Source organism: Aquarana catesbeiana, linkage group LG03 (assembly GCF_042186555.1).
Source record: "Aquarana catesbeiana isolate 2022-GZ linkage group LG03, ASM4218655v1, whole genome shotgun sequence".
Classification (NCBI taxonomy): Eukaryota; Metazoa; Chordata; class Amphibia; order Anura; family Ranidae; genus Aquarana; species Aquarana catesbeiana.
Window position 1 is genome coordinate 300,351,560 of NC_133326.1, and position 23,513 is coordinate 300,375,072.

General features: G+C 44.5%; 1 protein-coding gene across 2 annotated transcripts in view; it reads right to left on the reverse strand.

Annotated features, from left to right (window-relative positions):
- PTPRQ (protein tyrosine phosphatase receptor type Q) overlaps nt 1–23,513 on the reverse strand; it is a 450,263-nt gene that overhangs the window by 326,295 nt on the left and 100,455 nt on the right. For both annotated transcript variants that reach the window (XM_073620248.1, XM_073620247.1), the window contains exons 4-6: nt 10,790–10,989; nt 8,372–8,615; nt 3,354–3,482 (exon numbers count right to left, since the gene is read on the reverse strand). In XM_073620248.1, coding sequence (XP_073476349.1) covers nt 3,354–3,482; nt 8,372–8,615; nt 10,790–10,989 — 573 coding nt within the window. The remainder of the gene's footprint in view (nt 1–3,353; nt 3,483–8,371; nt 8,616–10,789; nt 10,990–23,513) is intronic.

The window sequence follows — 23,513 nt, forward strand, 5'->3', positions numbered from 1 at the left end:
ATCATCAATCAATTTTATTGGTTATTACTGTACACACACTTTGCAATGTACTGTTAGTCTATTATTAATCATGTGTAACAATGCTACTGTACTATGAATTTTATTGTGTTATGTTATTATCATACCTTTTAATTCTGCTAATTACATATCGACCTATCATTAATTTATCTACTGTACTACCTCCCTCTGTGTTGCCAATAAATTACTATTTTTACTATATTGATTGATTTAATCTACCCCAAGTGTCTTGTTTCATACAAAGTCCCGCTGTTCCCCCCTTTTTTGCCCCCTTTCCCTTTTGTGTCAAATTATCGGGGATGGAGACCTGTGTACCGGATGGTCACGGCTCATATAAAGCCCTGAGGGCTTTCACACTGGAGAGACAGCATCGGCACTTTCGGGTCGGTTTGCAGGCGCTATTATTAGCGCAATAGCGCCTGCAAACTGCTCCAGTGTGAAAGGGCCCTTAGAGTTAGAGTTAAGCCTTGTACACATGATCGTATTGTTGGCCAACAAAACCGTGGACTTTTGTCCGAAGGGCGTTGGCCCAAACTTGTCTTGCATACACACGGCCGCACAATTGTTGGCCAACAATTACAAATGTAGTGACGTAATACGTTGTTTTTCACCTCTTTAGCTTCACCCTTTGGGCGCCTTCTGCTAATTTCGTGTTAGTAGAAGTTTGGTGAGTCTTGATTCGCGCTTTTCATTTCGCACTTTCCTTTTCACGTTTTTCATTTCGCACTTTTCATTTTGTACTTTTCAGTTCACGGTTTTCAGTTCGTTTATGAACGGCCGTTCTTCAACCAGACATGTTGCGGAATCGGAGGAGATAGCGTGTTATTTATTATTGGCCTTGGAGTTATTGCCTTGACATTATTTTTTTGGCTGAATAATGATTTGATTTGGTATATTTTCTATATTTTTGGATGCATAGAATGCACTTTTTGGTTAAGTTCTATTGGCAGATAGCATGTCTAATTTTATTTGTTTTCTTTTTTTAATGCACAATAAAAAATTGTGGAGAATAATACTTGGCTATGTCCTTTAATTCAAATGAAGGTTTGGGAGTAGGCAGTTACATTTAAAAAAATACAATGTAAAATTGACAAGGGACACCAACATAGTTGTATCTTTGATCTTAAAAACTACGGGATAATGGTGTTAATGATAACTTGCCCAAATAAAAAAATAAATAAATAAATAATAATAATATTACTCTTGATATCACTAGAAAAAAATCCTTTGAAAATTTGTTTGCAATAACTCCATCAGTATCACCAGCAAAGCAGCTTCATTATTATCCCATTAAAGAAGAAGAGAATTGTGCGCTGCATTTTGAGATTTCATAATTTGCTACGTCACGAATGTTAATTCTCCATTACAAATGCTAGTTTACAAGACCGACCGCTTCTGGCTCGTCCTTGCTTCCGAGCATGCATGTTTGTACTTTGGACTTTTGTCCGCTCGGAAAATCCGACAACACACATTGGTCCACAGAAAATTTTAAAACCTGCTAGTCAACATTTGTTATGAAAAATCTGACAATTGTCCGATGGAGCATACACACAGTCGGATATACCGGCAACAGCCTGTCATCGAACATTTCCCACTGGAAAGTCTGATTGTGTGTACGAGACTTTAGAGTTAATGAACTTTACTGAACAAAAACCATATACACTGTCAGAAATTTGTACATTCGAGAAAACTTTTCCATCCTGCTCCTTCAAATTGTCTCATCACTGCAGTTGAAATCGAACGATTTGACCCATAAATAATTACAATAAGACCCCTTTCACACTGGGGTGCTTTGCAGGTGCTACAGTGCTAAAAATTGCGCCTGCAAAGTGCCCTGACGAAGCCGCTCCTCACATACCAGTGTGAGGCCTGCTAACAGCATCTTTGGAGCGGTGAAGGAGCAGTGTATACACCGCTCCTTCACCACTCCTGCCCATTGAAATCAATGGGGCAGCGACCCTTTCTTGGCCGCTAACAGGGGGGTAAAACCACCCCACTATTGGCCAAATACCGCCGCTACAATGATGGTAAAGCTGCATCTTTGCAGCGCTATAGGAGCGGTGTATACACTGCTCCTAAAGCACCCCTTCCCATTGAAAACAATGGGGCAGCGCCACAAACCCGCCGGCAAACCCTTTTAACCTTTTTACGGCCACTAGCGGGGGTTAAAACCACCCCGATAGCGGCCGAATAGTACCGCTAAACGTCAGTAAATCGGCGCTAAATAAAGCGCTGCTTTACCGCCGACGCCCGCCCACCCCAGTCCGAAAGTAGCCTAAGACCCCTTTCACACTGAGGCTCCTGAAAACTAATTTCCATTCATTTCAATGGATGCTTTCACACTGGGGCGGGCGTTGCGGTGGTGGGACGGTGAAAAAAGTCCTGCAAGCAGCATCTTTGGAGCATGTTTGGAGCGCTTAAAAAAGCGTCTCAAAAATGCCCAATGTTTTATGGGCAGATTTGGAGTGCCTCAGTGTGAAAGGGGGCTTATGGTGTCCCAATGATGTCCATTCCTGGGCTATTATTAAAGAGACAGTTCCAAGAAATAGCTGCAGAGTGAAGAGTGTCCTCTAATTGCTGCTCAGAATTTTTTGTTTGTTTGTTTTTCTTCTAATAGCGTCTGCAAAGCCCCTGTAAAGTGCCTTTCCTGTCACTTCAGTGTGAGCGGTGTGCTTGCGGGGTGTTAAGGCTACTTTCACACTGGGGCGTTGAGGGCGTCGGCGGTAAAATTACCCTGCTAGTGGCCGAAAAACGCAGCTAAAACGACGGTAAAAGCGCCGCTAAAAATGGCGGCGCTTTACCAGTGACACCCCCCCAGCCCCAGTGTGAAAGTGCTCTTATCCAAGTTTGTTCAGCAATAAATATAAAAAGAGGCAATCCTTAGACTGTTTATTGAGCCAGAAGAGTATATATTGCTGTGTTCCTGGCTGCCACTGCACTAGTAGGGAAAGGGACCTGTGGCACATCAGCGGGCCCTTTCAGGGGTGAGCGCTACACAAGTATAAGGTTATATACACACTTACAGTATTACATTGACATTTAGGTTACAGACAATGTCCAATATGTAAAAAATGACTGTACATCATGCTGTTAGATAGGACACTGCCTCTCTATAATCTGTTCTTACCTAGTAAAACTTTACTGAAAAGGGCTTTATAGATTAGAATTTCCAATATGCTAAACTGTATCAAAATCCACATTTACATGTGATGATACAGTATCTGAATTTGGATACAACCAATTGTAACAAAAAAATATATAAAAAGCCCACATAATTAAAATTAAAAAAATAGCTAAATGTATTATTGTACAACTAAATAATGACCTCCACATACCAGATGGACCATACAGTTCAACCCTGTAGCTAAATTTTCCTGTCACAATGGTTGGAGCATCCCATGTCACAGAGAATGACCTTGTAGTAATATTGCCTTTAATCAGATTCTGAGGGGGGTCTTCCGGCACTAGGAAATGAAAACAGAATACAATATATGCTTAAGCTTACAATAAGAAAATATATTATTTGGCAATACAAATATTTCAAATATTTCTAGGTGACTTGGGCGGGAATTCAGTTATGGTTCAGTTAAAGGCTTGACTTAGCTGGCTTCCAATTAAAGTGATTATAAAGTCTCAAAGTGTTTCACCTTAATGCATTCTATCCATTAAGGTGAAAAACCTTCTTTGCTGCAGCTCTCCCCCAGAGCCTCCCTTTTTCTTACCTGAGCCCAATCCGATCCCAATCCGATATCCATCGATATGCACAAGTCCAGCGGCTTCCATCACTGTGTCTCTCCTCATTGGACAGATTGATCAGCCATTAGCTCCCGCTGCTGTTAATCAAATTCAGTGACATGGGAGCGGGGGCAGGGCCGAATTCCGCTGTCTTTGTCAGTGGACGCAGCAACGGGACTGAGGAGTGAGTCTGCATGGGTGCCCCATGGAAATTTGCTTTCCGTGGGGGCACCCGATAAAGGGGAGGAGCCAGGAGCGCCAGCGTGGCACCCCAGAAGAGGAGGATCAGGGTTGCTCTGTGCAAAACCCTTGCACAGAACAGGTAAGTATAACACATTCGTTATTTTCATAAAAAAAAAAGCAAACCTTTACAATCACTTTAAATTTGGGACAAATAGCATACATATTTTTTTTTCCTAGGTACAAATACAAAAATGAAATAAAAACACAAAAAAGTAACATTTAAGTCTGTTTAAGAGGTTGTTCACACAGTAACACACATTTTATAATGAGTGCCATAACCCGTGTTATACGCAAGGTAATGCACTGTAAACACACATCTATAGTGCATAGCAACTTACCTATGTTATATAAGTTCTATATGTTGCACTGCCCTGTGCTGAAAAAAACGATGTGGTCAGCATTGACAACCCGTTCATTTAGAACTGGCTGCAAAACACAATTGGCTTTAGTGCCAGGGCCAGATGTAGCCTGCCTGATCTGGGGCTGCAGTAAAAAAAAGTTGGGGGGGGCATACTCTTAATGCAATTGTATTCTCTCAAGCTATCTGTATGTTTTTTTTTTCTGGCTTTCTAGGTCTCCCTGCTGGCACTGGCTGCATACCTCCCAATATTTTGAGATGGGAATGAGGGACACCTACTAACAAACATATGTAGGCATTGAACACGCCCCTTGCCACACCCCCTTAAAGGAGAATTTAACCCAAAAAAATGTATTAAATCTACAAGGGCTTTTTTTTACCACTACTATTCCTTTATATTGACTTTTAAAATGTACAAATGCAGCAATTTAGAAATTAAATAAAAGGTTTTAGTACTGGGAACCACTTTTTGAAAGATAAAAAGTGCACTTTCTATACAACTATATAGATCAGACCAAAATGAGGGACAAATGAGGGGGAAAGAGGCACAGAAGGACATTGCTCCAAATCAAGGCCCTTTTCACATTAGAGTCCCCCTACTTCAAATCAGAGACCCCTAATAAATTAGACTTAGCCCTCTACACATCAGAGTCCTCCATCACATCGGAGTCCTCATTCGTATTAGAGCACCACCCCTTCACATTACAACCCTTTCTTTACAACAGAGTCCCACCCTCATATAAGCATCTGCCCTAAACATCAGAGCCAACCTATTTGAAACTCCTTAACATCAGAATCCCTAATCACATCAGAGGCAGCCCCCTTCACATCAGAGTCCCCCTCTTGAAATCAGAGCCCTCTCCTACACATGTGAATCCCCCCCATCATATTAGAGGCAGCCCCCATCACATTAGAGTCCCCCTTCACAAAAGAGTCCTCAGTTCCATCTTTAAAAATAGAGTCCTACCTTCAAATCTGACTGTGGCATCATGGCAGAGGGCAGGACACGGAGAAGGTTTGGACAGAAGCAGGACGTCTGGATCAACATCATTGCTATGGTGCGGGTGAGCCTGAGTTGGCCCCCTGCAACATGGAAACTAATAAGGTGGTGCAGCAGATAGGGGCAGACCCCCTCAATGATAGCACTGATAGCACTGGCTGGGGGTGCAACCTAAATCTGAGGTTCCGCAACCAACCCCATCACTCCCTAGATCTGGCCCTGCTTCTCAGTGTATGTTTTTTTACACATGTTTTGCAGCACACTGTATTATGATGCGAAAGGGCCCTAAATGTTAGTAAAATGGAAATTACACATAGACTCCATTTTATTCAGTATGGTCTTTACACCTAACCTTACTTTGTTACAGATTAGCCTGTCTTCATACACTTTGGCAGCAGCACAAACAGATTTTTTTTTTTTACATTAACCATACAGAAAAGTTTTCTCAAAAAGCACAAGCAAATTGAAAGCAGTGACCCACACTACATTGCATTCCTATAACTCATATACTCTTTCAATGAGATACACATTAAACTGATAACATTAAACCTGACAAGTTAAGAGTAAATGATGAAGTACTTGTTCACGATTTAATCTTGACAATTTGAACAAACATCAGAAGCTCTTTCCTTCTGGCACCTAAACTTGTTTTGACTTTGAGGGACTTATTCTCTATGCCAAATGCTTTCTATGTTATGCTTTTAAATGAACACGTGCTTTGTTTATGCTGGGTAAAGCAACAGATTAATTTTAAAGTGGCCCCTGCAGCTGCTTATAATGCTGCAGCTGCCCCATGTTGGCTCTAAGACTCAGGGCAGCCATCAAAAATTTTGGGGCCCCTTACACAGCTTTAGGTCTGGGCCCCCCGCGTCTGACCACCAACATTCCCCAGGGCCCGCCCACTGGCTGTCTCACCGAATCTGCCCACTAGCCATCCTACCAATTCATCATCCACATCCCTCTCCACAATGTAACTCTCATCCTCATTCCCACCCAGAATTATCTGCATCCCTCTCCAGGAGAGGGATGGATGATTCTGGGTGGAGAGGAGGATGATGGAGAGGAATAGATGATTCTATGTGGGGATGAGGATGATGAAGAGGGATGGAAGATTCTGGGTGGGGATGAGGATGATGGAGAGGGATAGATGGGTGGATGATTCTGGGTGGGGATGATTATCATGGAGTGGGATGGATGATTCTGGGTGGGGATGAGGATGATGGAGAGGGATGGATGATTCCAGGTGGGGATGAGGATGTTGGAGTTACATTGTGGAGAGGGAGGAGAATGATTCTGGGTGGAGATGAGAGTTACATTGTGAAGAGCCTCTCCACAATGACACTCATCTCCACCCAAAAACATCCTTATCCCTCTCCACAATGTAACTTCAACATGTTAGCTTAGGACCAGGTGTATGATGTTCCATATGGGGAGATTAAATACAGTCCACTCCACACAGCGATCTACAGCATTGCACCGCTGCACACACACTGACTTAGTGACTTACCATGTCTGTATGCACCTGAGAGGGCAGGGTCCCACCACTGACAAGGCTGGCCACACCCCCTCCCTGAGACCTGGCCAATCACATTACTAACCTATCACCAGGCTCTGTCTGTCTGTCTCAGCAAGGAAGCAAAGCGAGAGTCGGATCATGGATCATCTGCAGGGCAGGGTGACACAGGGAGGAGGAATCCATGTCCTGGCCTCGGCTGCTTGTGTGCAGGGCTGCAGCCCTCAAGTAGCGCTTCTCTGTTGCTGGCTGCGTGTGGGCCAGTGGCTGGCTGCTAAAAGTCTAATTACATTACGCTGCTGCTGTAGGGGGTGGGGGCTGGCCCTGGGCCCTTCCGGCCGGGCACCTTGGGATGCTCGGGCCCCTTACAAGTGTATTGGCTGTCCCCCCCTGATGGCGGCCCTGCTAAGACTGAGAACAGAGTGATCACATGACCACTGATTGCTCAGTTCTCATTCTGCTCAGAGTGGAGAGCAGTGACTATCAGTCTCTGCTCTCCACTCTGCTCCTTCAGTGTCATGCTGGGCTGGAGGGGAGCCCTGTTCATCTGGCTCCAGCTCTCAGATATGCACTGAGAGGTGGAACCAGCTGTCATTTAGGCAGCTGGGTGGCTCCTGATAGTATTGTCAGGATCCTTCCAACGCCTGATGCAGCTTTGTTCTTTCAGCTTATAGCAGGCAGTAAACAGCTATAAACTGACTCTGGGTCACAGCAGAGCAAAAGTGCACTTTTGTGACCACCAAGAGAAGTACAACCAAATAAGCTTTGGCCATACTTCTCTTTTAAGGAGTAAGGGGAACAACTCTGTGTAAGTTCCATGTTGCCCTAGTCAAAGTTTACTCTCTCCCCACCCCAGAATGGGGCTGCTAATATTTGAGCAACCAATTGACAAGCACCAGAACTGTTGTGAGAGGAAAGGGGTGATTCACATGCTACCCTTACTTGAAAGTATGGGGCATTTATTATTGTTCCTGGTGGAAAGCAAATCACCAGGAGAGTAATGAAAGGTGAATATATGTTTTAATAGGGGCTAGCACTAAAGTGTATAATTTTAATTATAGTAATTAGAGTAAGGGAAGGTTGTGCCCCTGTTGCAAATTTCCCTCCCATCCTGTAAGTACAGGAAATGGGGGTAAATCTCTTCAAATGGCAGTGACATGTACTCTTAACATCAACCTCAGAAACCTGCCTGTTTACAGAGGAACCTGTGACTCCTCTAAGCAGCTCCTATATGACCTTCCCTACTCTGTTCTACAGCTAGAAGATTCCACAAACATTCCATTTTGGCCACAAATCAGGAAAATGTCATAACTAGAAGCATCTTTTTTTAGGGTTTCTTCTTCTTTACCCCATTGCTCTAGGAGCAAAATCATGAGTACATTATGGTAAATATCAACCTGAACATTTTTCATAGTTTAAGTACATTTTGGGCATGAGATAACCAATTTCATATACAGAACTGAAAAAAATACAATGTTATAAACAGTATATGTTTTTTACTCACCTGATTCTGGTGTCCTGACAATTGTACTGTCAATATAGCCAGGCTCATTGGTAAAAGCAGAAACTTCAAATAGGTATGTTGTGTATGGTCTAAGCTGGCCTACAATATATGTGATTGGTTCATTCCAAATGGCATTAAAGGTCCTAGAAGTTACTGCACGTGATACAAACGAAGCGGTGGTTGTAGATAGACCTCTGGTTGAGGAAGCACTAGTTGTGCGCCATAAAAATGATTCACTTTTATCCTAAAAAGAAAATGAACACTTTACATTGCAACTATTTTAGAGGCTGTGCTAAATTGAAGTATAAATATGTTTTAACACGTATCACCCACATATATATAATATATTTAGTGGAAAATTGAAGCAAAAATACACTTATGCCTGGTTACTGTAAATTTAATCACTTGTTGGTTTCTCAAATCTCTTACGTCTCTTAATGACATTAAAGGGCAGAGCTTTCCACCATAATTCCTATTTTTGTCCAACCGCCATGAGACAAAGCCAAATGATGGTGTCAAAAGTCATAGTGTACAATACATAAACATTGGAATAGTCAAGAAAGTAAAACTTTGGTTGAGGTCTTGTCAGAGGGAGTGGAAACACATTAATGAGAAAAAATTTGTTCTGGGTAAAGTGGTCCCATCAGTGGAAAACAAAAGAATTGCTATAACTTAAAAAAGACATGATTCTTGCACCAGTATTTTTGTAATTGAATGTCATTAACCTAATAACTTCTATTCCTGATAAAAAAAAACGTTGTGGGCAATTTTTTTTTTTTATATCTCACCTTTACTGGGGTTGATTTACTAAAATTGGAGAGTGCTAAATCTGTTTCAGCTCTGCATGGTAGCCAATCAGCTTCTAAATATGTGAACAAGATAAGAGTGCTATCTTGTTCACATATTTAAAGGCACATGCACTTTTGAGAGCAGCAACCCTGAATGTTAGTATTCCCTTATTTTTTATCATCAATTACTCCTTTATAATCACTTGTTTAGTGCAGGAATTCACGGTGTTGTACACTATTTACCTACAATCAGCTATTAAAGTCTAGTACACACAGGCCAAATGTCGAACAACATCATTCAATAGATTCGGCCCATGTATATGTTAGCCAGTCCGACAGAAGCCGGACATTTGTCCGGCTTCTGTCAAAGGGTCATACCCGAAAACGGTCTGCCAACCTGCTCCCATTCAGCGCTCTCATCCACTTGCTAAGAGCGCTGACTGAAGTGTTCTGGCGGGAAGGCCATCCCCCTGTTAGAACACAATACCACAGCAGGGGAGATCGCTGTACTAACAAAAAACCTGGAAGCTGATTGGTTTAGCTGATTGATTTCTATGCAGAGCTGCACCAGATTTTGCACTCTCCAGTTTTAGTAAATCAACCTCAAAATGTGTGTTGTTGAGCATAGCTATTATAATAATCATGTGACTTTTGATTGGATATTGATCCACAGATTTTATATACATACATATACATACTGTATAAACATTTATTCATGTATGGGGATATGTTATATACCTAGGCCTACCTAACTTGGGCTAATTTAAGATATATTTTATGTCTATCTGGAATTATAATGAACGTTTTAGCTATGGTTGCTCTATGAGCAAAGTTTATCTTTGTGCTTTTACATTTTGTGTTCACTTGGATATCTGTAATGCCTTGTTGCCATCTAGTCAATATTTTACCAGCCCGGTCAAGAAAATTATGACTAAAAATCTTTTTTTTTTTTTTGGGGGGGGGGGGGGGCAAGCTAGCATCTAAAGTCACTATAGAGTATTATTTTATTTTATTATTTTATTTCTAGTGCTCATTGAGTCTGGTATCCTCAGCAATGTACTCAGGTATACTGACCTAAGAGATACATTTAAAAAGAAGCAGTATTGATGTATTGTTGCTGTTAAAATGTGCGTAGCCCTCTGCCAGCTGTGAGAGCACTATAAAAGTGAACACAGCTGTAAAAAAAAGAAAAAAAAGAATAGAGAGGAGAGCCTCTGTGAAGTTGATAGATCACGCATAAATGTTTTCTGGTAATACCTGCCATTACAGGTTGACCCGTGATTCTGCTCTACTGTCTCTCAGCATGCGGAGAGAGGTCCTGCATAACTGAAAGTTCCTGTTCCTTGCTTGAATTACTCACCAGTGCCTGTAGCTACAGGGGTCAGTAATGGCTTGTTTTTAAGCTTATAGCTTGGCCACAGTTCTACTTTAAGTATTTATTCAATTAGTAAAATGAAAAATGGCTCTTAAAATTAATTAGATATGTAACATCATGGAAAACAAACAGAAAAAAACATCTAGCATTACACAATATCTGTGTCGACTGTTTTACTTTTACTTGGTAATCACATTTTGATCTAAATTCCAGCCCAAACATGCCGTAAAGTTTACAGAGTGGAACTCCACTTACAGTACACTCCGGCAATGCTCCATTCAAAATTTCTTCCACTTTTACAGTTGTATCCTTTACTATTGCTCCAGTTCTTGCATGTTTAACACTTATCTTGAAGCTGGTAATTTTTCCATGAGGTTGTCGAGGTAAAAACCAGGTAAGATTTACTGCAGATGAATTTAGTGCTTCAACAGTTAGATTCACAACTTTTCCTGGAGCTATAATCAGAAAACATAAGTCTCTATTAGTACTGTCAAAAGTTAAAATTTTTAGGTACAAGTTTAAGGATAAGCAATATGATTAAAGATGCAAATATATAACACTAGGTAAGCAGGTTCTCACATCTACATATTCTTCAAAGTCACATTGTTTTAAAGGACTAATAAACCTAAAAATATGGTCTATGCAGCACTTCTTTGACATTTACAAATACAAGGGTTGTATAAAAAGCAATATCCATATGTATTGCTCATGACTGAATAGGAATATTTAAAAAAATAAATACATACAGAAATAATCCTTACAATATGCTTTTTAATTACATATACAATGGGTATAGAAAAGAATCACCCCTTTAAAATAATCACATTTTCTTGCTTTGCAGCCTGAAATGAAGACAGACACAGTTTTTGTTTTGTCCAGCTTTATTTGCTCAGTGCAACTTATAACATCCAAGTGAAAGATATAACACCGACATGTTAGAAGAAATGTAAAAAATTCAAAAACAGAAATTCTGAGTTGGAAAATGAATCACCCCCTCGTGTTAGTATTTTGTTGAACCACCTTTTGCTTTAATTATAGCCTTCCAATGAATAAGCCGAGAAATCACTATGCATCTTATAATGAAGCTCAGAGATGAGCCCGATGTTCGAGTCGAACGTAAGTTCAACTCGAACATCGGGTGTTCGCCCGTTTGGCAAATCCCGAACATTATGGGGCATTTACAGCAAATTTGAGCGCCGCGGAACACCCCATAATGCACTGTGAGATCGCAGTGCATTGATGTCTGATCATTGGCCAAAGCATGCATTTGACCTGCATGCTTTGGCCAATCACAGCGCGCTCTGCTGTGAGAGCCAAGTTTGGCCAAAAGCAGGGTGCCTTTAACCAATCATGGCTCAGGGGGCTAGGTCCACGCCCCACACTATAGAAGGCAGTGGGAGGCAAAAAACAACTTGGGGTCCCCCCAAAATCCATACCAGGCTCTTTGGGTCTGGCATAGATTTTAAGGGGAACTCCATGCCAAATAAAAAGAAAAAGTTGGCATGGGGTCCCCCCCAAAATCCATACCAGACCCTTATCCGAGTAAGCAACCTGGTAGGCCAGTATAGGAGGGGACAAGCGAGCGCCCCCTCCCCTCATGAACCATACCAGGCTGCTTGCCCTCAACGTGGGGAGGATGCTTTCGGGTCTCCCCCAAAGTACCTTGTCCCCATTTTGAGGGTGACAAGGGCCTCGTCCCCACAACCCTGGCTCGATGATTGTGGGGATCTGCGGGCGGTGGGCTTATCAGAATCTGGAAGCCCCCTTTAGCAAGGGGGCCCCTTGCTAAAGGGGGGGGCCCCTAGATCCCGCCCCCGCATGTGAATGGGTATGGGATACATTGAACTCCTACCCATTCACCAAAAAGAGTGTCAAAATGTAAAAGCCACAAAACACAGTTTTTGACAGCTGCGATGTCCACCCATCTTTAATCAGGCGCCAACGGACCCGAAAAATAGGGAAAAAAAAGAAAATACCCCGCTGATGTCATGTGCCATCAGAGGGGGGATGGGGTCATCCAGTTATGTCAGCGGGTGGCCCCGTCCTTGCCTATATAACAGCTGTCACAGCGAAAAGACAGCAGTAGGCGGGACGGAGTATTTTCAGGGTTTTTTTAATTTTTCGGGTCCATCGGCGCCGTGATTGAAGATGGCTGGACATCACGGGACACTTTTTTTTCCTCTTTTTTAATAAAGGAATTGTCAAAAACTGTGTATTGTGGTTTTTACTTTTTGACACTTTTTTTGGTGAGTGGGTAGGGGTACAATGTACTCCATACCCTTTCACATGGGGGGTGGGATCTGGGAGCCCCCTTATTAAAGGGGGCTTCCAGATTCCGATAAGCCCCCCTGCCCGCAGACCCTCACAACCAATGGCCAGGGTTGTGGGGATGAGGCCCTTGTTCCCATCAACATGGGGACAAGGTGCTTTGGGGGGGACCCCAAAGCACCCTCCCCATGTTGAGGGCAAGCGGCCTGGTATGGTTCGGGGGGGGGCACTCGCTCACCTCCACTTTCCTGGCCTGCCAGGCTGCTTGCTCGGATAAGGGTCTGGTATGGATTTTGGGGGGACTCCACGCCATTTTTTTTACATTTTGGCGTGGAGTTCCCCTTAAAATCCATACCAGACCCGAGCTAATTTTTGCCTCGATTTTTTATCTATATTGCTGGGATCCAGCAAAACATTACAGCCGCAAGCAATTTTAAATGACATTTTTTCCTTTGGAAATGTAATTTTGCCACTTTACAGGCAGACTAGGGGGACCCCCAAGGCATGATATTTAAAGGAATATTTCATTTTTATTGTTTCACTTTAAGCATTATTAAAATTCCTGCTCCTGAAAAGTCAGACGTTTTTAAAACTTTTTTTTGTATTGTTACATGTCCCCTGGGGCAGTACACAGGTCCCCAAACACTTTTCATGGCAATAACTTGCATATAAGCTTTTAAAATGAGCTTTTATTTTTATACTGACAAAACTATATATTCAATCATGTATCGATTGTATACAAGGATACAAGGATTGTCATCATTTATGGTTGCATTGCGTTGCATTGTGTTATGCCCCATATACACGGTCGAACTTTGTTCGGACATTCCGACAACAAAATCCTAGGATTTTTTCCGACGGATGTTGGCTCAAACTTGTCTTGCATACACACGGTCACACAAAGTTGTCGAAAAATCCAATCGTTCTAAACGCGGTGACGTAAAACACGTACGTCGGGACTATAAACGGGGCAGTGGCCAATAGCTTTCATCTCTTTATTTATTCTGAGCATGCGTGGCATTTTGTCCGTCGGATTTGTGTACACACGATCGGAATTTCCGACAACGGATTTTGTTGTCGGAAAATTTTATATCCTGCTCTCAAACTTTGTGTGTCGGAAAATCCGATGGAAAATGTGTGATGAGTTGTGTGAGCCTACACACGGTCAGAATTTCCGACAACAAGGTCCTATCACACATTTTCCGTCGGAAAATCCGACCGTGTGTACGGGGCATAAGAGGTAAACAAAAACAGAACAAGTACAGTGCCTTGAAAAAGTATTCACACCCTTTGAAATTTTACACATTTTGTCATGTTACAACCAAAAACGTAAATGTATTTTATTGGGATTTTATGTGATAGACCAACACAGTGGCACATGATTCTGAAGTGGAAGAAAAATGATAAATGGTTTTTAAAATGTTTTACAAATAAATATGTGAAAAGTGTGGCGTGCATTTGTATTCAGTCCCCCTGAGTCAGTACTTTGTAGACCCACCTTACGCTGCAATTACAGCTGCAAGTCTTTTTGGGGATGTCTCTACCAGCTTTGCTCATCTAGAGAGTGGATTTTTTGCCCATTCTTCTTTGCAAAATAGCTCAAGCTCTGTCAGACTGGATGGAGAGCATCTGTGAACAGCAGTTTTCTAGTCTTGCCACAGATTCTCAATGGGATTTAGGTCTGGACTTTGACTGGGCCATTCTAACACATGAATATGCTTTGATTAGGGATGAGCTTCGTGTTCGAGTCGAACCCATGTTCGACTCAAACATCGTCTGTTCGCCCGTTCGCCGAATTGCGAATGATATGGGCCGTTCGCGCCAAATTCGTGTGGCGCCTCATGACCCATAATTCACTGCGGAATCGCAGTGCATTGCTGGCTGATGATTGGCCAAGCATGCACTATGACCCGCATGCTTGGCCAATCACAGCGCCGTCTGAACAGAGAGCCATAATTGGCCAAAGCCAAGGAGGCTTTGGCCAATTATGGCTCAGGGGATTTAGTACATGCCCCACATTATATAAGGCCGCCTGCACGGCGGCTCTGTGTAGTGTGTGTTCCGGCGTTGAAAGAGATAGACAGAGAGACAGTGTCATTTGATTTAAGTTAGATAGATTAGGCAGGACAGTCAGTGAGTTAGCTGCACTTACAGTGTATTGTGTATATATATGCATCCCAGGTGTTGTATATATATATATATATATATATATATATATATATATATACACACTGTATTCAGTTTAGTTATATCCGTTCCTGTTATCTTCCTACTGACAGGCTGACAGGCAGGCTTGTCTTGTTACAGTATTTACAGCTACCTGAAGAAAATTGCTGGTGTTCTTTTGATCCTATTAGTACCACAGTCAGGCAGCTAGACTATTTACAGTTAGTATAGTGTGTCCTCCTCACAGTGTTCAGTTAAAGCTAAAAGTTAGTTTAGTGTGACCTCTGCACAGTGTTCAGCTAAAACTACAAGTTAGTGTAGTGCGTCCTCCTCACAGTGTTCAGCTAAAGCTACAAGTTAGTTTAGTGTGACCTTTGCAAAGTGTTCAGCTAAAGCTACAAGTTAGGGTAGTGCATCCTCCTCACAGTGTTCAGCTAACGCTACAAGTTAGTGTAGTGCGTCCTCCTCACAATGTTCAGCTAAAACTACAAGTTAGTGTAGTGCGTGCTCTGCACATTGTTCAGCTAAGGCTACCTGTAGAAGGTTGGTGGTGTTTTCCTGATCCTATCACTATCGCAGGCAGCTAAATAAGCTACAAGTTATTTTTTTACAAGCTCTGCACAGTGTTCACCTAAAGCTACCTGTAGAAGGTTGGTGGTGTTTTCCTGATCCTATCACTACCGTAGGCAGCTAAATAAGCTTCAAGTTAGTTTTTTGCGAGCTCTGCACAGTGTTCACCTAAAGCTACCTGTAAAAGGTTGGTGGTGTTTTCCTGATCCTATCACTACCGCAGGCAGCTAAATAAGCTACAAGTTAGTTTTTTTAGAGCTCTGCACAGTGTTCAGCTAAAACTACAAGTTAGTGTAGTGCGAGCTCTGCACAGTGTTCAGCTAAAGCTACCTGTAGAAGGTTGGTGGTGTTTTCCTGATCCTATCACTACCGCAGGCAGCTAAATAAGCTACAAGTTAGTTTTTTGTGAGCTCTGCACAGTGTTCACCTAAAGCTACCTGTAGAAGGTTGGTGGTGTTTTCCTGATCCTATCACTACCGCAGGCAGCTAAATAAGCTACAAGTTATTTTTTTGCGAACTCTGCAAAGTGTTCACCTAAAGCTACCTGTAGAAGGTTGGTGGTGTTTTCCTGATCCTATCACTACCGCAGGCAGCTAAATAAGCTACAAGTTAGTGTAGTGCGTCCTCCTCACAGTGTTCAGCTAAAACTACAAGTTAGTGTAGTGCGTCCTCTGAACAGTGTTCAGCTAAAACTACAAGTTAGTGTAGTGCGACCTCTGCACAGAGTTCAGCTAAAGCTACAAGTTAGTGTAGTGCGTCCTCTGAACAGTGTTCAGCTAAAACTACAAGTTAGTGTAGTGCGACCTCTGCACAGTGTTAAGCTAAAGCTACAAGTTAGTGTAGTGCGTCCTCTGAACAGTGTTCAGCTAAAACTACAAGTTAGTGTAGTGCGACCTCTGCACAGTGTTCAGCTAAAGCTACAAGTTAGTGTAGTGCGTCCTCCTCACAGTGTTCAGCTAAAACTACAAGTTAGTGTAGTGCGACCTCTGCACAGTGTTCAGCTAAAGCTACAAGTTAGTGTAGTGCGTCCTCTGAACAGTGTTCAGCTAAAGCTACCTGTAGAAGGTTGGTGGTGTTTTCCTGATCCTATCACTACCGCAGGCAGCTAAATAAGCTACAAGTTATTTTTTTGCGAGCTCTGCACAGTGTTCACCTAAAGCTACCTGTAGAAGGTTGGTGGTGTTTTCCTGATCCTATCACTACCGCAGGCAGCTAAATAAGCTACAAGTTAGTTTTTTGCGAGCTCTGCACAGTGTTCAGCTAAAACTACAAGTTAGTGTAGAGCGAGCTCTGCACAGTGTGCAGGCAGCTAAATAAGCTACAAGTTAGTTTTTTGCGAGCTCTGCACAGTGTTCAGCTAAAGCTACCTTTAGAAGGTTGGTGGTGTTCTCATACTACAAGCAGGCAGTTGATTTTGCTAGCTATATATATATATCCCAGCTTAGTGCAGCTACAGGCCATTAGTATGTCTAGAAGGCCAACAAGGAGAGGCAGACAGTCACAAGCCAATAAAAGAGGGCAAGCAGGCTCTGTGTCTAGAGGCAACAGTGCTGATCATGGAGACGGTGCATCCTCATCAGCACGTGGCTGTGGGACACGCTTGGCCTTTTTTTTCGGCAGGTGGCCGTGTTGAGCCGCAACATGCGGAAGACTTGGTCGAGTGGATGACCAAGCCGTCCTCATCCTCCTCATCCTCTCTCACCCATGCTCAGGGTACTTTGTCTGGCAAAGCAGCTGCCAACGCGGCCTCTTCCCTCGGCTCAATGGCATCAGTGACTCCTTCCCTAGCCCCACCATGTCCTCCTGAGGAGTTCCTCGAACTGTTTGACCACAGTGTTGGGTACATGCTCCAGGAGGATGCCCAGCGTTTAGAAGGCTCTGATGATGATACTGAGCTAGATGAAGGCAATAACGTGAGCATGGACAGAGGGGGTGCCCAAGAAGGACAGCAATCTGGCAGTCATGCTCCCCCTGCTGCAGCATACTGCCAGGTTTGCTCCAGTGATGAGGAGGGAGGGGATGATGAGGTCACTGACTCAACGTGGGTGCCTGATAGGAGAGAGGAGGGGGAGGAGGAGGCACATCACCAACGAGGCAGGATGCCCTCCAGGGGCCAACAGAGTATTGGTAACTGTAAGCGCAAACACACAAGTCCATATATAACAGGACGATATAAAGGGCTGAGCAACTTAGTCCATAGGGGACAGGCTGGAAGTTCAAGGGTTAAGTGGTAACCGGTAATGTAATGGTTAAAGTAGGCTGGTAGGCTAGGCGGCTGCTGTTTCCTCAGAGAGCTGGCTCTGTGATGGATGAGAGAGGGGTAGAGAAGGAAGCGCCACCTGAGTGTAGTATTAACAAATGATGTTTAATGACACCAGGTAAAAACACACTTACAGGATAAAAACATATAGAAGGCTCATCTGTATAGGTATGTGGTCCTCGGTGTTCCCTCTGATCCTGTGGTGGTGATGCTGCAGGGATGCTGGGCTGCAGAAGGTGGATTACCAGCCGGGAGCTCCTTCTGTGGCCATCAGGAAGAGACTAGGGGCTGGCGTGGAGCGCACGTGAAGCGTGCATGACATCACAGGTCGTCCGTCTGCTTCCGGGTTGGTGTCATTAAACATCATTTGTTAATACTACACTCAGGTGGCGCTTCCTTCTCTTCCCCTCCCTCCAGGGGCCAGCCTAAGGGCAGCACACTGACTGCATCACACCCCAAAGCTCCGCATGTGCAGGGCGCTGCTGTCTCTGCGTGTTATTCCAAAAGTTCTTTGGTGTGGGCCTTTTTTGAGGCGAGTGCATCAGATCACACCACTGCTATTTGCAACATATGTCTCAAGTGTATCTCGTGTGGCCAAAACATCTCCCGCTTGGGCACCACATGCTTGACCAGACATATGTTGACCTGCCATGCAGTTCATTGGCAAGCGTATCTAAAAGACCCACACCAAAGAGGACCTCTCCTTGCTCCTCATCAGCTAAGATCTCCAACCCCACTATACCTTCAGTCCTCTCTGAGACCTGCACTGAGAGGAATGAAGGTGTAGAATTAGGTGTGTCACAGCCAAGTACTTGTGGACAATCTGCTTTTGGTACACCGATGTCAGATTGTACCAGGCAAATTTCCCTGCCCCAGCTGCTGCACCGCCGAAAGAAGTTCGCTCCCAGCCATCCACATGCCCAGCGGTTGAATGCTAGCTTGGCAAAATTGCTAGCACTTCAACTGCTGCCTTTTTCAGTTGGTAGACTCTGTCCCCTTCCGCAAGTTTGTGGAATGTGCGGTTCCTCAGTGGCAGGTACCCAAACACCACTTTTTCTCACGGAAGGCCATTCCGGCTCTCAACTGGCATGTGGAAGGCAATGTCAATGCCTCACTGGACAGGGCGGTCAGCGGTAAGGTGCATATTACCGCTGACTCATGGTCCAGCAGGCATGGACAGGGACGTTACCTAAGTTTCACCGCACATTGGGTGACTCTGCTGGCAGCTGGGAAGGATGCAGGACAAGGTGCAGTAATGTTGGAGGTTGTTCCGCCACCATGCCTCCAAAATGCCACTACTAATGATTGTGACACACCTCTCTCCTTCACCCCCTCCTCTTCTTCTTCCTCCATGGCCTCTTCCTTTGCTTGGTCCTCGGAACCAGCGGTGCTCCGTAGCCGTTCAAGGGGCTACGCAAGTATGCAGGCCAAAAGATGCCATGCGGTGCTTGAGCTGGTGTGCTTGGGGGACAGGGGCCACACTGGGGCAGAGGTTCTGTCAGCTCTGCAGGGGCAGGTTCAGAGGTGGTTGACGCCACGCCAACTTAAGCCAGGAATGGTGGTTTGCGACAATGGCACCAACCTCCTCTCTGCCCTCCGACAGGGACAAATGACCCATGTGCCCTGTTTGGCTCACATCCTTAACTTGGTGGTGCAGCGGTTCTTGGGCAGGTACCCGGGCTTACAGGATGTCCTGAGGCAGGCCAGGAAAGTCTGTGTGCATTTCCACCGTGCTCGGCTGGCAGACCTCCAAAAGGAGTTTAACCTGCCCAAGAACCGCCTAATCTGTGACATGCCCACCAGGTGGAACTCAACGTTGGCCATGCTGCAGCGGCTGCACACGCAGCAGAGGGCCATCAATGAGTATCTGTGCGACTATGGCACCAGGACAGGGTCAGGGGAGCTTGTTTTTTTTTTCCCCACGCCAGTGGGCCATGATCAGGGATGCATACACTGTCCTGTCACCATTTGAGGAGGCCACGAGGATGGTGAGCAGTGACAGTGCATGCGTCAGTGACACTGTCCCCCTTGTCCACCTGTTGGAGCACACGCTGCGTGGAATAATGGGCAGGGTACTTGAGGCAGAACAGAGGCAGGAAGAGGAGGACTTCCTTAGCTCTCAAGGCCCCCTTTATCCAGACAGTGTTCCTGCGTGCCCGCCGATCACACAGGAAGAGGACGAGGAGGAGGAGGAGTAGGATTGTGTCAGTATGGAGGTGGAGCCTGGCACTCAGCATCAGCAGCAGTATTTAAGGGATCAGTCCCAAGAAACACATGGACTTGTACATGGCTGGAGGAGGTAGCTGCGGACCATGTCGTTCTTAGTGACCCAGAGGACTCCGGACCGAATGCCTCAGCAAACCTACGCTGCATGGCCTCCCTGATCCTGCAAAGCCTGCAAAAGGATTCTCGTATTCGTGGTATCAAGGAGAAGGACCAATACTGGCTGGCAACCCTCCTTGATCCACATTACAAGGGTAAGGTTGCGGACCTTATCTTGCCGTCGCAGAGGGAGCAGAGGATGAAACATCTTCGGGAGGCCTTGCAGATAGGTCTGTGCAACGCGTTCCCAGAGACTGGGAGGTTACAAACTCCTGTTTTTGGACAACGTGTTGCTGAGGCTTCGGTCAGTCAAAGAAGGAGCGGTGGAGAAGGTGGCCGCCTGACCGATGCGTTCAGACAATTTTTTAGTCCCCAGCCCCAAGGTATAATCGGTTCCAGCAACCATCGCCAGCGTCTGTTTTACATGGTGCAGGAATACTTAGGGGCAAGATCTGACTTGAACACCTTTCCCACCGAAAATCCTCTGGGTTACTGGGTCTTGAGGATGGATCACTGGCCAGAGCTTGCACAGTATGCAATTGAGCTACTGGCCTGTCCTGCATCCAGCGTTCTTTCGGAACAAACATTCAGTGCTGCTGGAGGCTTTGTAAACGATCACAGGGTGCGTCTATCCACCGACTCGGTCGATCGACTGACCTTCATAAAAATGAATCAGTCTTGGATCACCACCAGCTACCAAGCAACTGATGCTGATGTAACCGAATAATTTTTTTTGAAATCTCAGATCCCTTCAAAGACTGCCTATGCTGATGCTGAGTGACTATCCTGAGTAATTATCCTCTTCCTCCTCAATGATCACGCTGATAGCTTGTAAGAACATTTTTGGTTCTGGGCACCGCCACCAGTGCCTAAAGCCCAATTTTTCAGCTCCTGTTTAACAGGGGCGTGTAATTACAATTTTTGATGCAATACTTTGCAGCAGGGCTCGTTCCTGCATTCAACTAGAGTATCTGTGAGGGGTTGCAGTGTTGTGGCACCAGCACCAGTGCCTAAGGCCCAATTTTTCAGCCCCTGTTCAACAGGGGCGTGTAATTACAATTTTTGATGCAATACTTTGCAGCAGGGCTCGTTTCTGCATTCCAGCTAGAGTATCTGTGAGTGGTTGCAGTGTTGTGGCACCAGCACCAGTGCCTAAGGCCCAATTTTTCTGCCCCTGTTCAACAGGGGCGTGTAATTACAATTTTTGATGCAATACTTTGCAGCAGGGCTCATTCCTGCGTTCCAACTAGAGTATCTGTGAGGGGTTGCAGTGTTGTGGCACCAGCACCAGTGCCTAAGGCCCAATTTGTCAGCCCCTGTTCAACAGGGGCATGTAATTACAATTCTTGATCTAATATTTCACAGCAGGGCCCTGAAAGGGCTTACAATGTTGTGGCCACAACAACACCTAAGGCCCAAATTTCTGTTGAGTATATAGGGCAGGCCCCTACTTTCAAACATCCAACTTACAAACCACTCCTACTTGCAAAAGGAAGGAGACAACAGGTAGTGAGATGAAATCTACCCCTAGAAGGGAAATTCTCTCTTGTAAGAGTTAATATGGGAAAAACATTTCTCCTTTCCATTGATGCTTTATCACCAATCCTTGTTTCACAAAAACCCCAAATTTTCAAAAAACCTTTGTCATTGGGACAAAAAGTGAGGTGAAATCTTCTGAAGAGGAGCACAGACAGCAAAACAAATGTCACAGGGGTGATAACCCTTCCCTAGGTTTTCCAAAAAGCTTTAAATAGAATTTTTGGCTGGAGCTAAACACGTTAAAAATGTACCAGTTCAAAATTACAAACAGATTCTACTTAACAACAAACCTACAGTCCCTGTCTTGTTTGCACTGCCTGTATACTGCTGTTCAGAGTACAGAGCCTGTATACTGCTGTTTCCTTTTTTAATTTGGGTGGGGGGTTCCCCTTAATATCCATACTAGACCCAAAGGGCCTGGTAATGGACCCATGCCGTTTGTCTCACTGATTTTCATCCATATTGCCAGGACCCGACATTACATTAAAGCCGCAGGCAGTTTTAAATTACTTTTTTCCTTTAAAAATTACATTTTGTGCAGGGACTGTTCTAAGCACGGGAAACACGCGCCACTTTACAGGCATACTATAGACACCCCCCCAGGTACGAGATTTAAAGGAATATTTCACTTTTTTTTTAACTTTAAGCATCATTAAAATCACTGCTCCCGAAAAAAGGTCAGTTTTTAAAAGTTTTTTTTGCATTGATACATATCCCCCGGGGCAGGACCCGGCAGTCCTCAAACCCTTTTTAGGACAATACCATGCAAATTAGCCTTTAAAATGAGCACTTTTGATTTAGAACGTTCGAGTCCCATAGACGTCAATGGGGTTCTAACTTTCGTGCGAATTTTCGGTCCGTTCGCAGGTTCTGGTGCGAACCGAACTGGGGGGTGTTCGGCACATCCCTAGCTTTGATCTAAACCATTCCATTGTAGCTCTGGCTGTTTAGGGTCGTTGTCCTGCTGGAAGGTGAACCTCCACCTTAGTCTCAAGTCTTTTGCAGACTATCATGCCGCGTGCACATGACCGGACTTTCCGGCAGAAAAGATCCGACGGAACTATTCCGTCGGACATTCAGATCATGTGTGGGCTTCATCGGACCTTTTTTTCCGAAAATTGCGACAGACCCAGAAATAGAACAAGTTTCAAATCTTTCCGACAGACTCAGTTCCTATCAGGAAAACAGCTCATCTGTATGCTAGTCCAATGGACCAAGAACGACGCAAGGGCAGCTATTGGCTACTGGCTATTGAATTTCCTTTTTCTAGTCCTGTCATACATCATCATGTTCTAAACGAACGGACTTTGGTGTGATCATGTGTAGGCAACTCCGCCGGAAAGACCGTCAGACTTCGGTCCGACAGAAAGACCGGTCGTGTGTAGGCGGCATAACAGGTTTTCTGCTAAGATTGCCCTGTATTTGGCTCCATCCATCTTCCCATCAACTGTGACCAGCTTCCCTGTCCCTGCTGAAGAAAAGCATCCCCACAACATGATGCTGCCATCACCACAATTCATGGTGGGGGTGGTGTGTTCAGGGCAATGTGCGGTGTTAGTTTTCCGCCACACATAGCGTTTTGCTTTTAGGCCAAAAAGAGCAATGTAGTTCTCATCTGACCAGAGCACCTTCTTCCATGTGTTTGCTGTGTTCCCCACATGGCTTCTCGCGTTTGCTTTTTTCTTGCCACTCTTGCATAAAAGCCAGATTTGTGGATTAAAGGGCAGCTCCTCCAGGGTTACCTTGGGCCTCTTGGCTGCTTCTCTGATTAATGCTCTCCTTGCCCGGCCTGTTAGGTTTGCAGTTGTGTCATACTCTTTTCATTTTCAGATGATGGATTGAACAGTGCTCCGT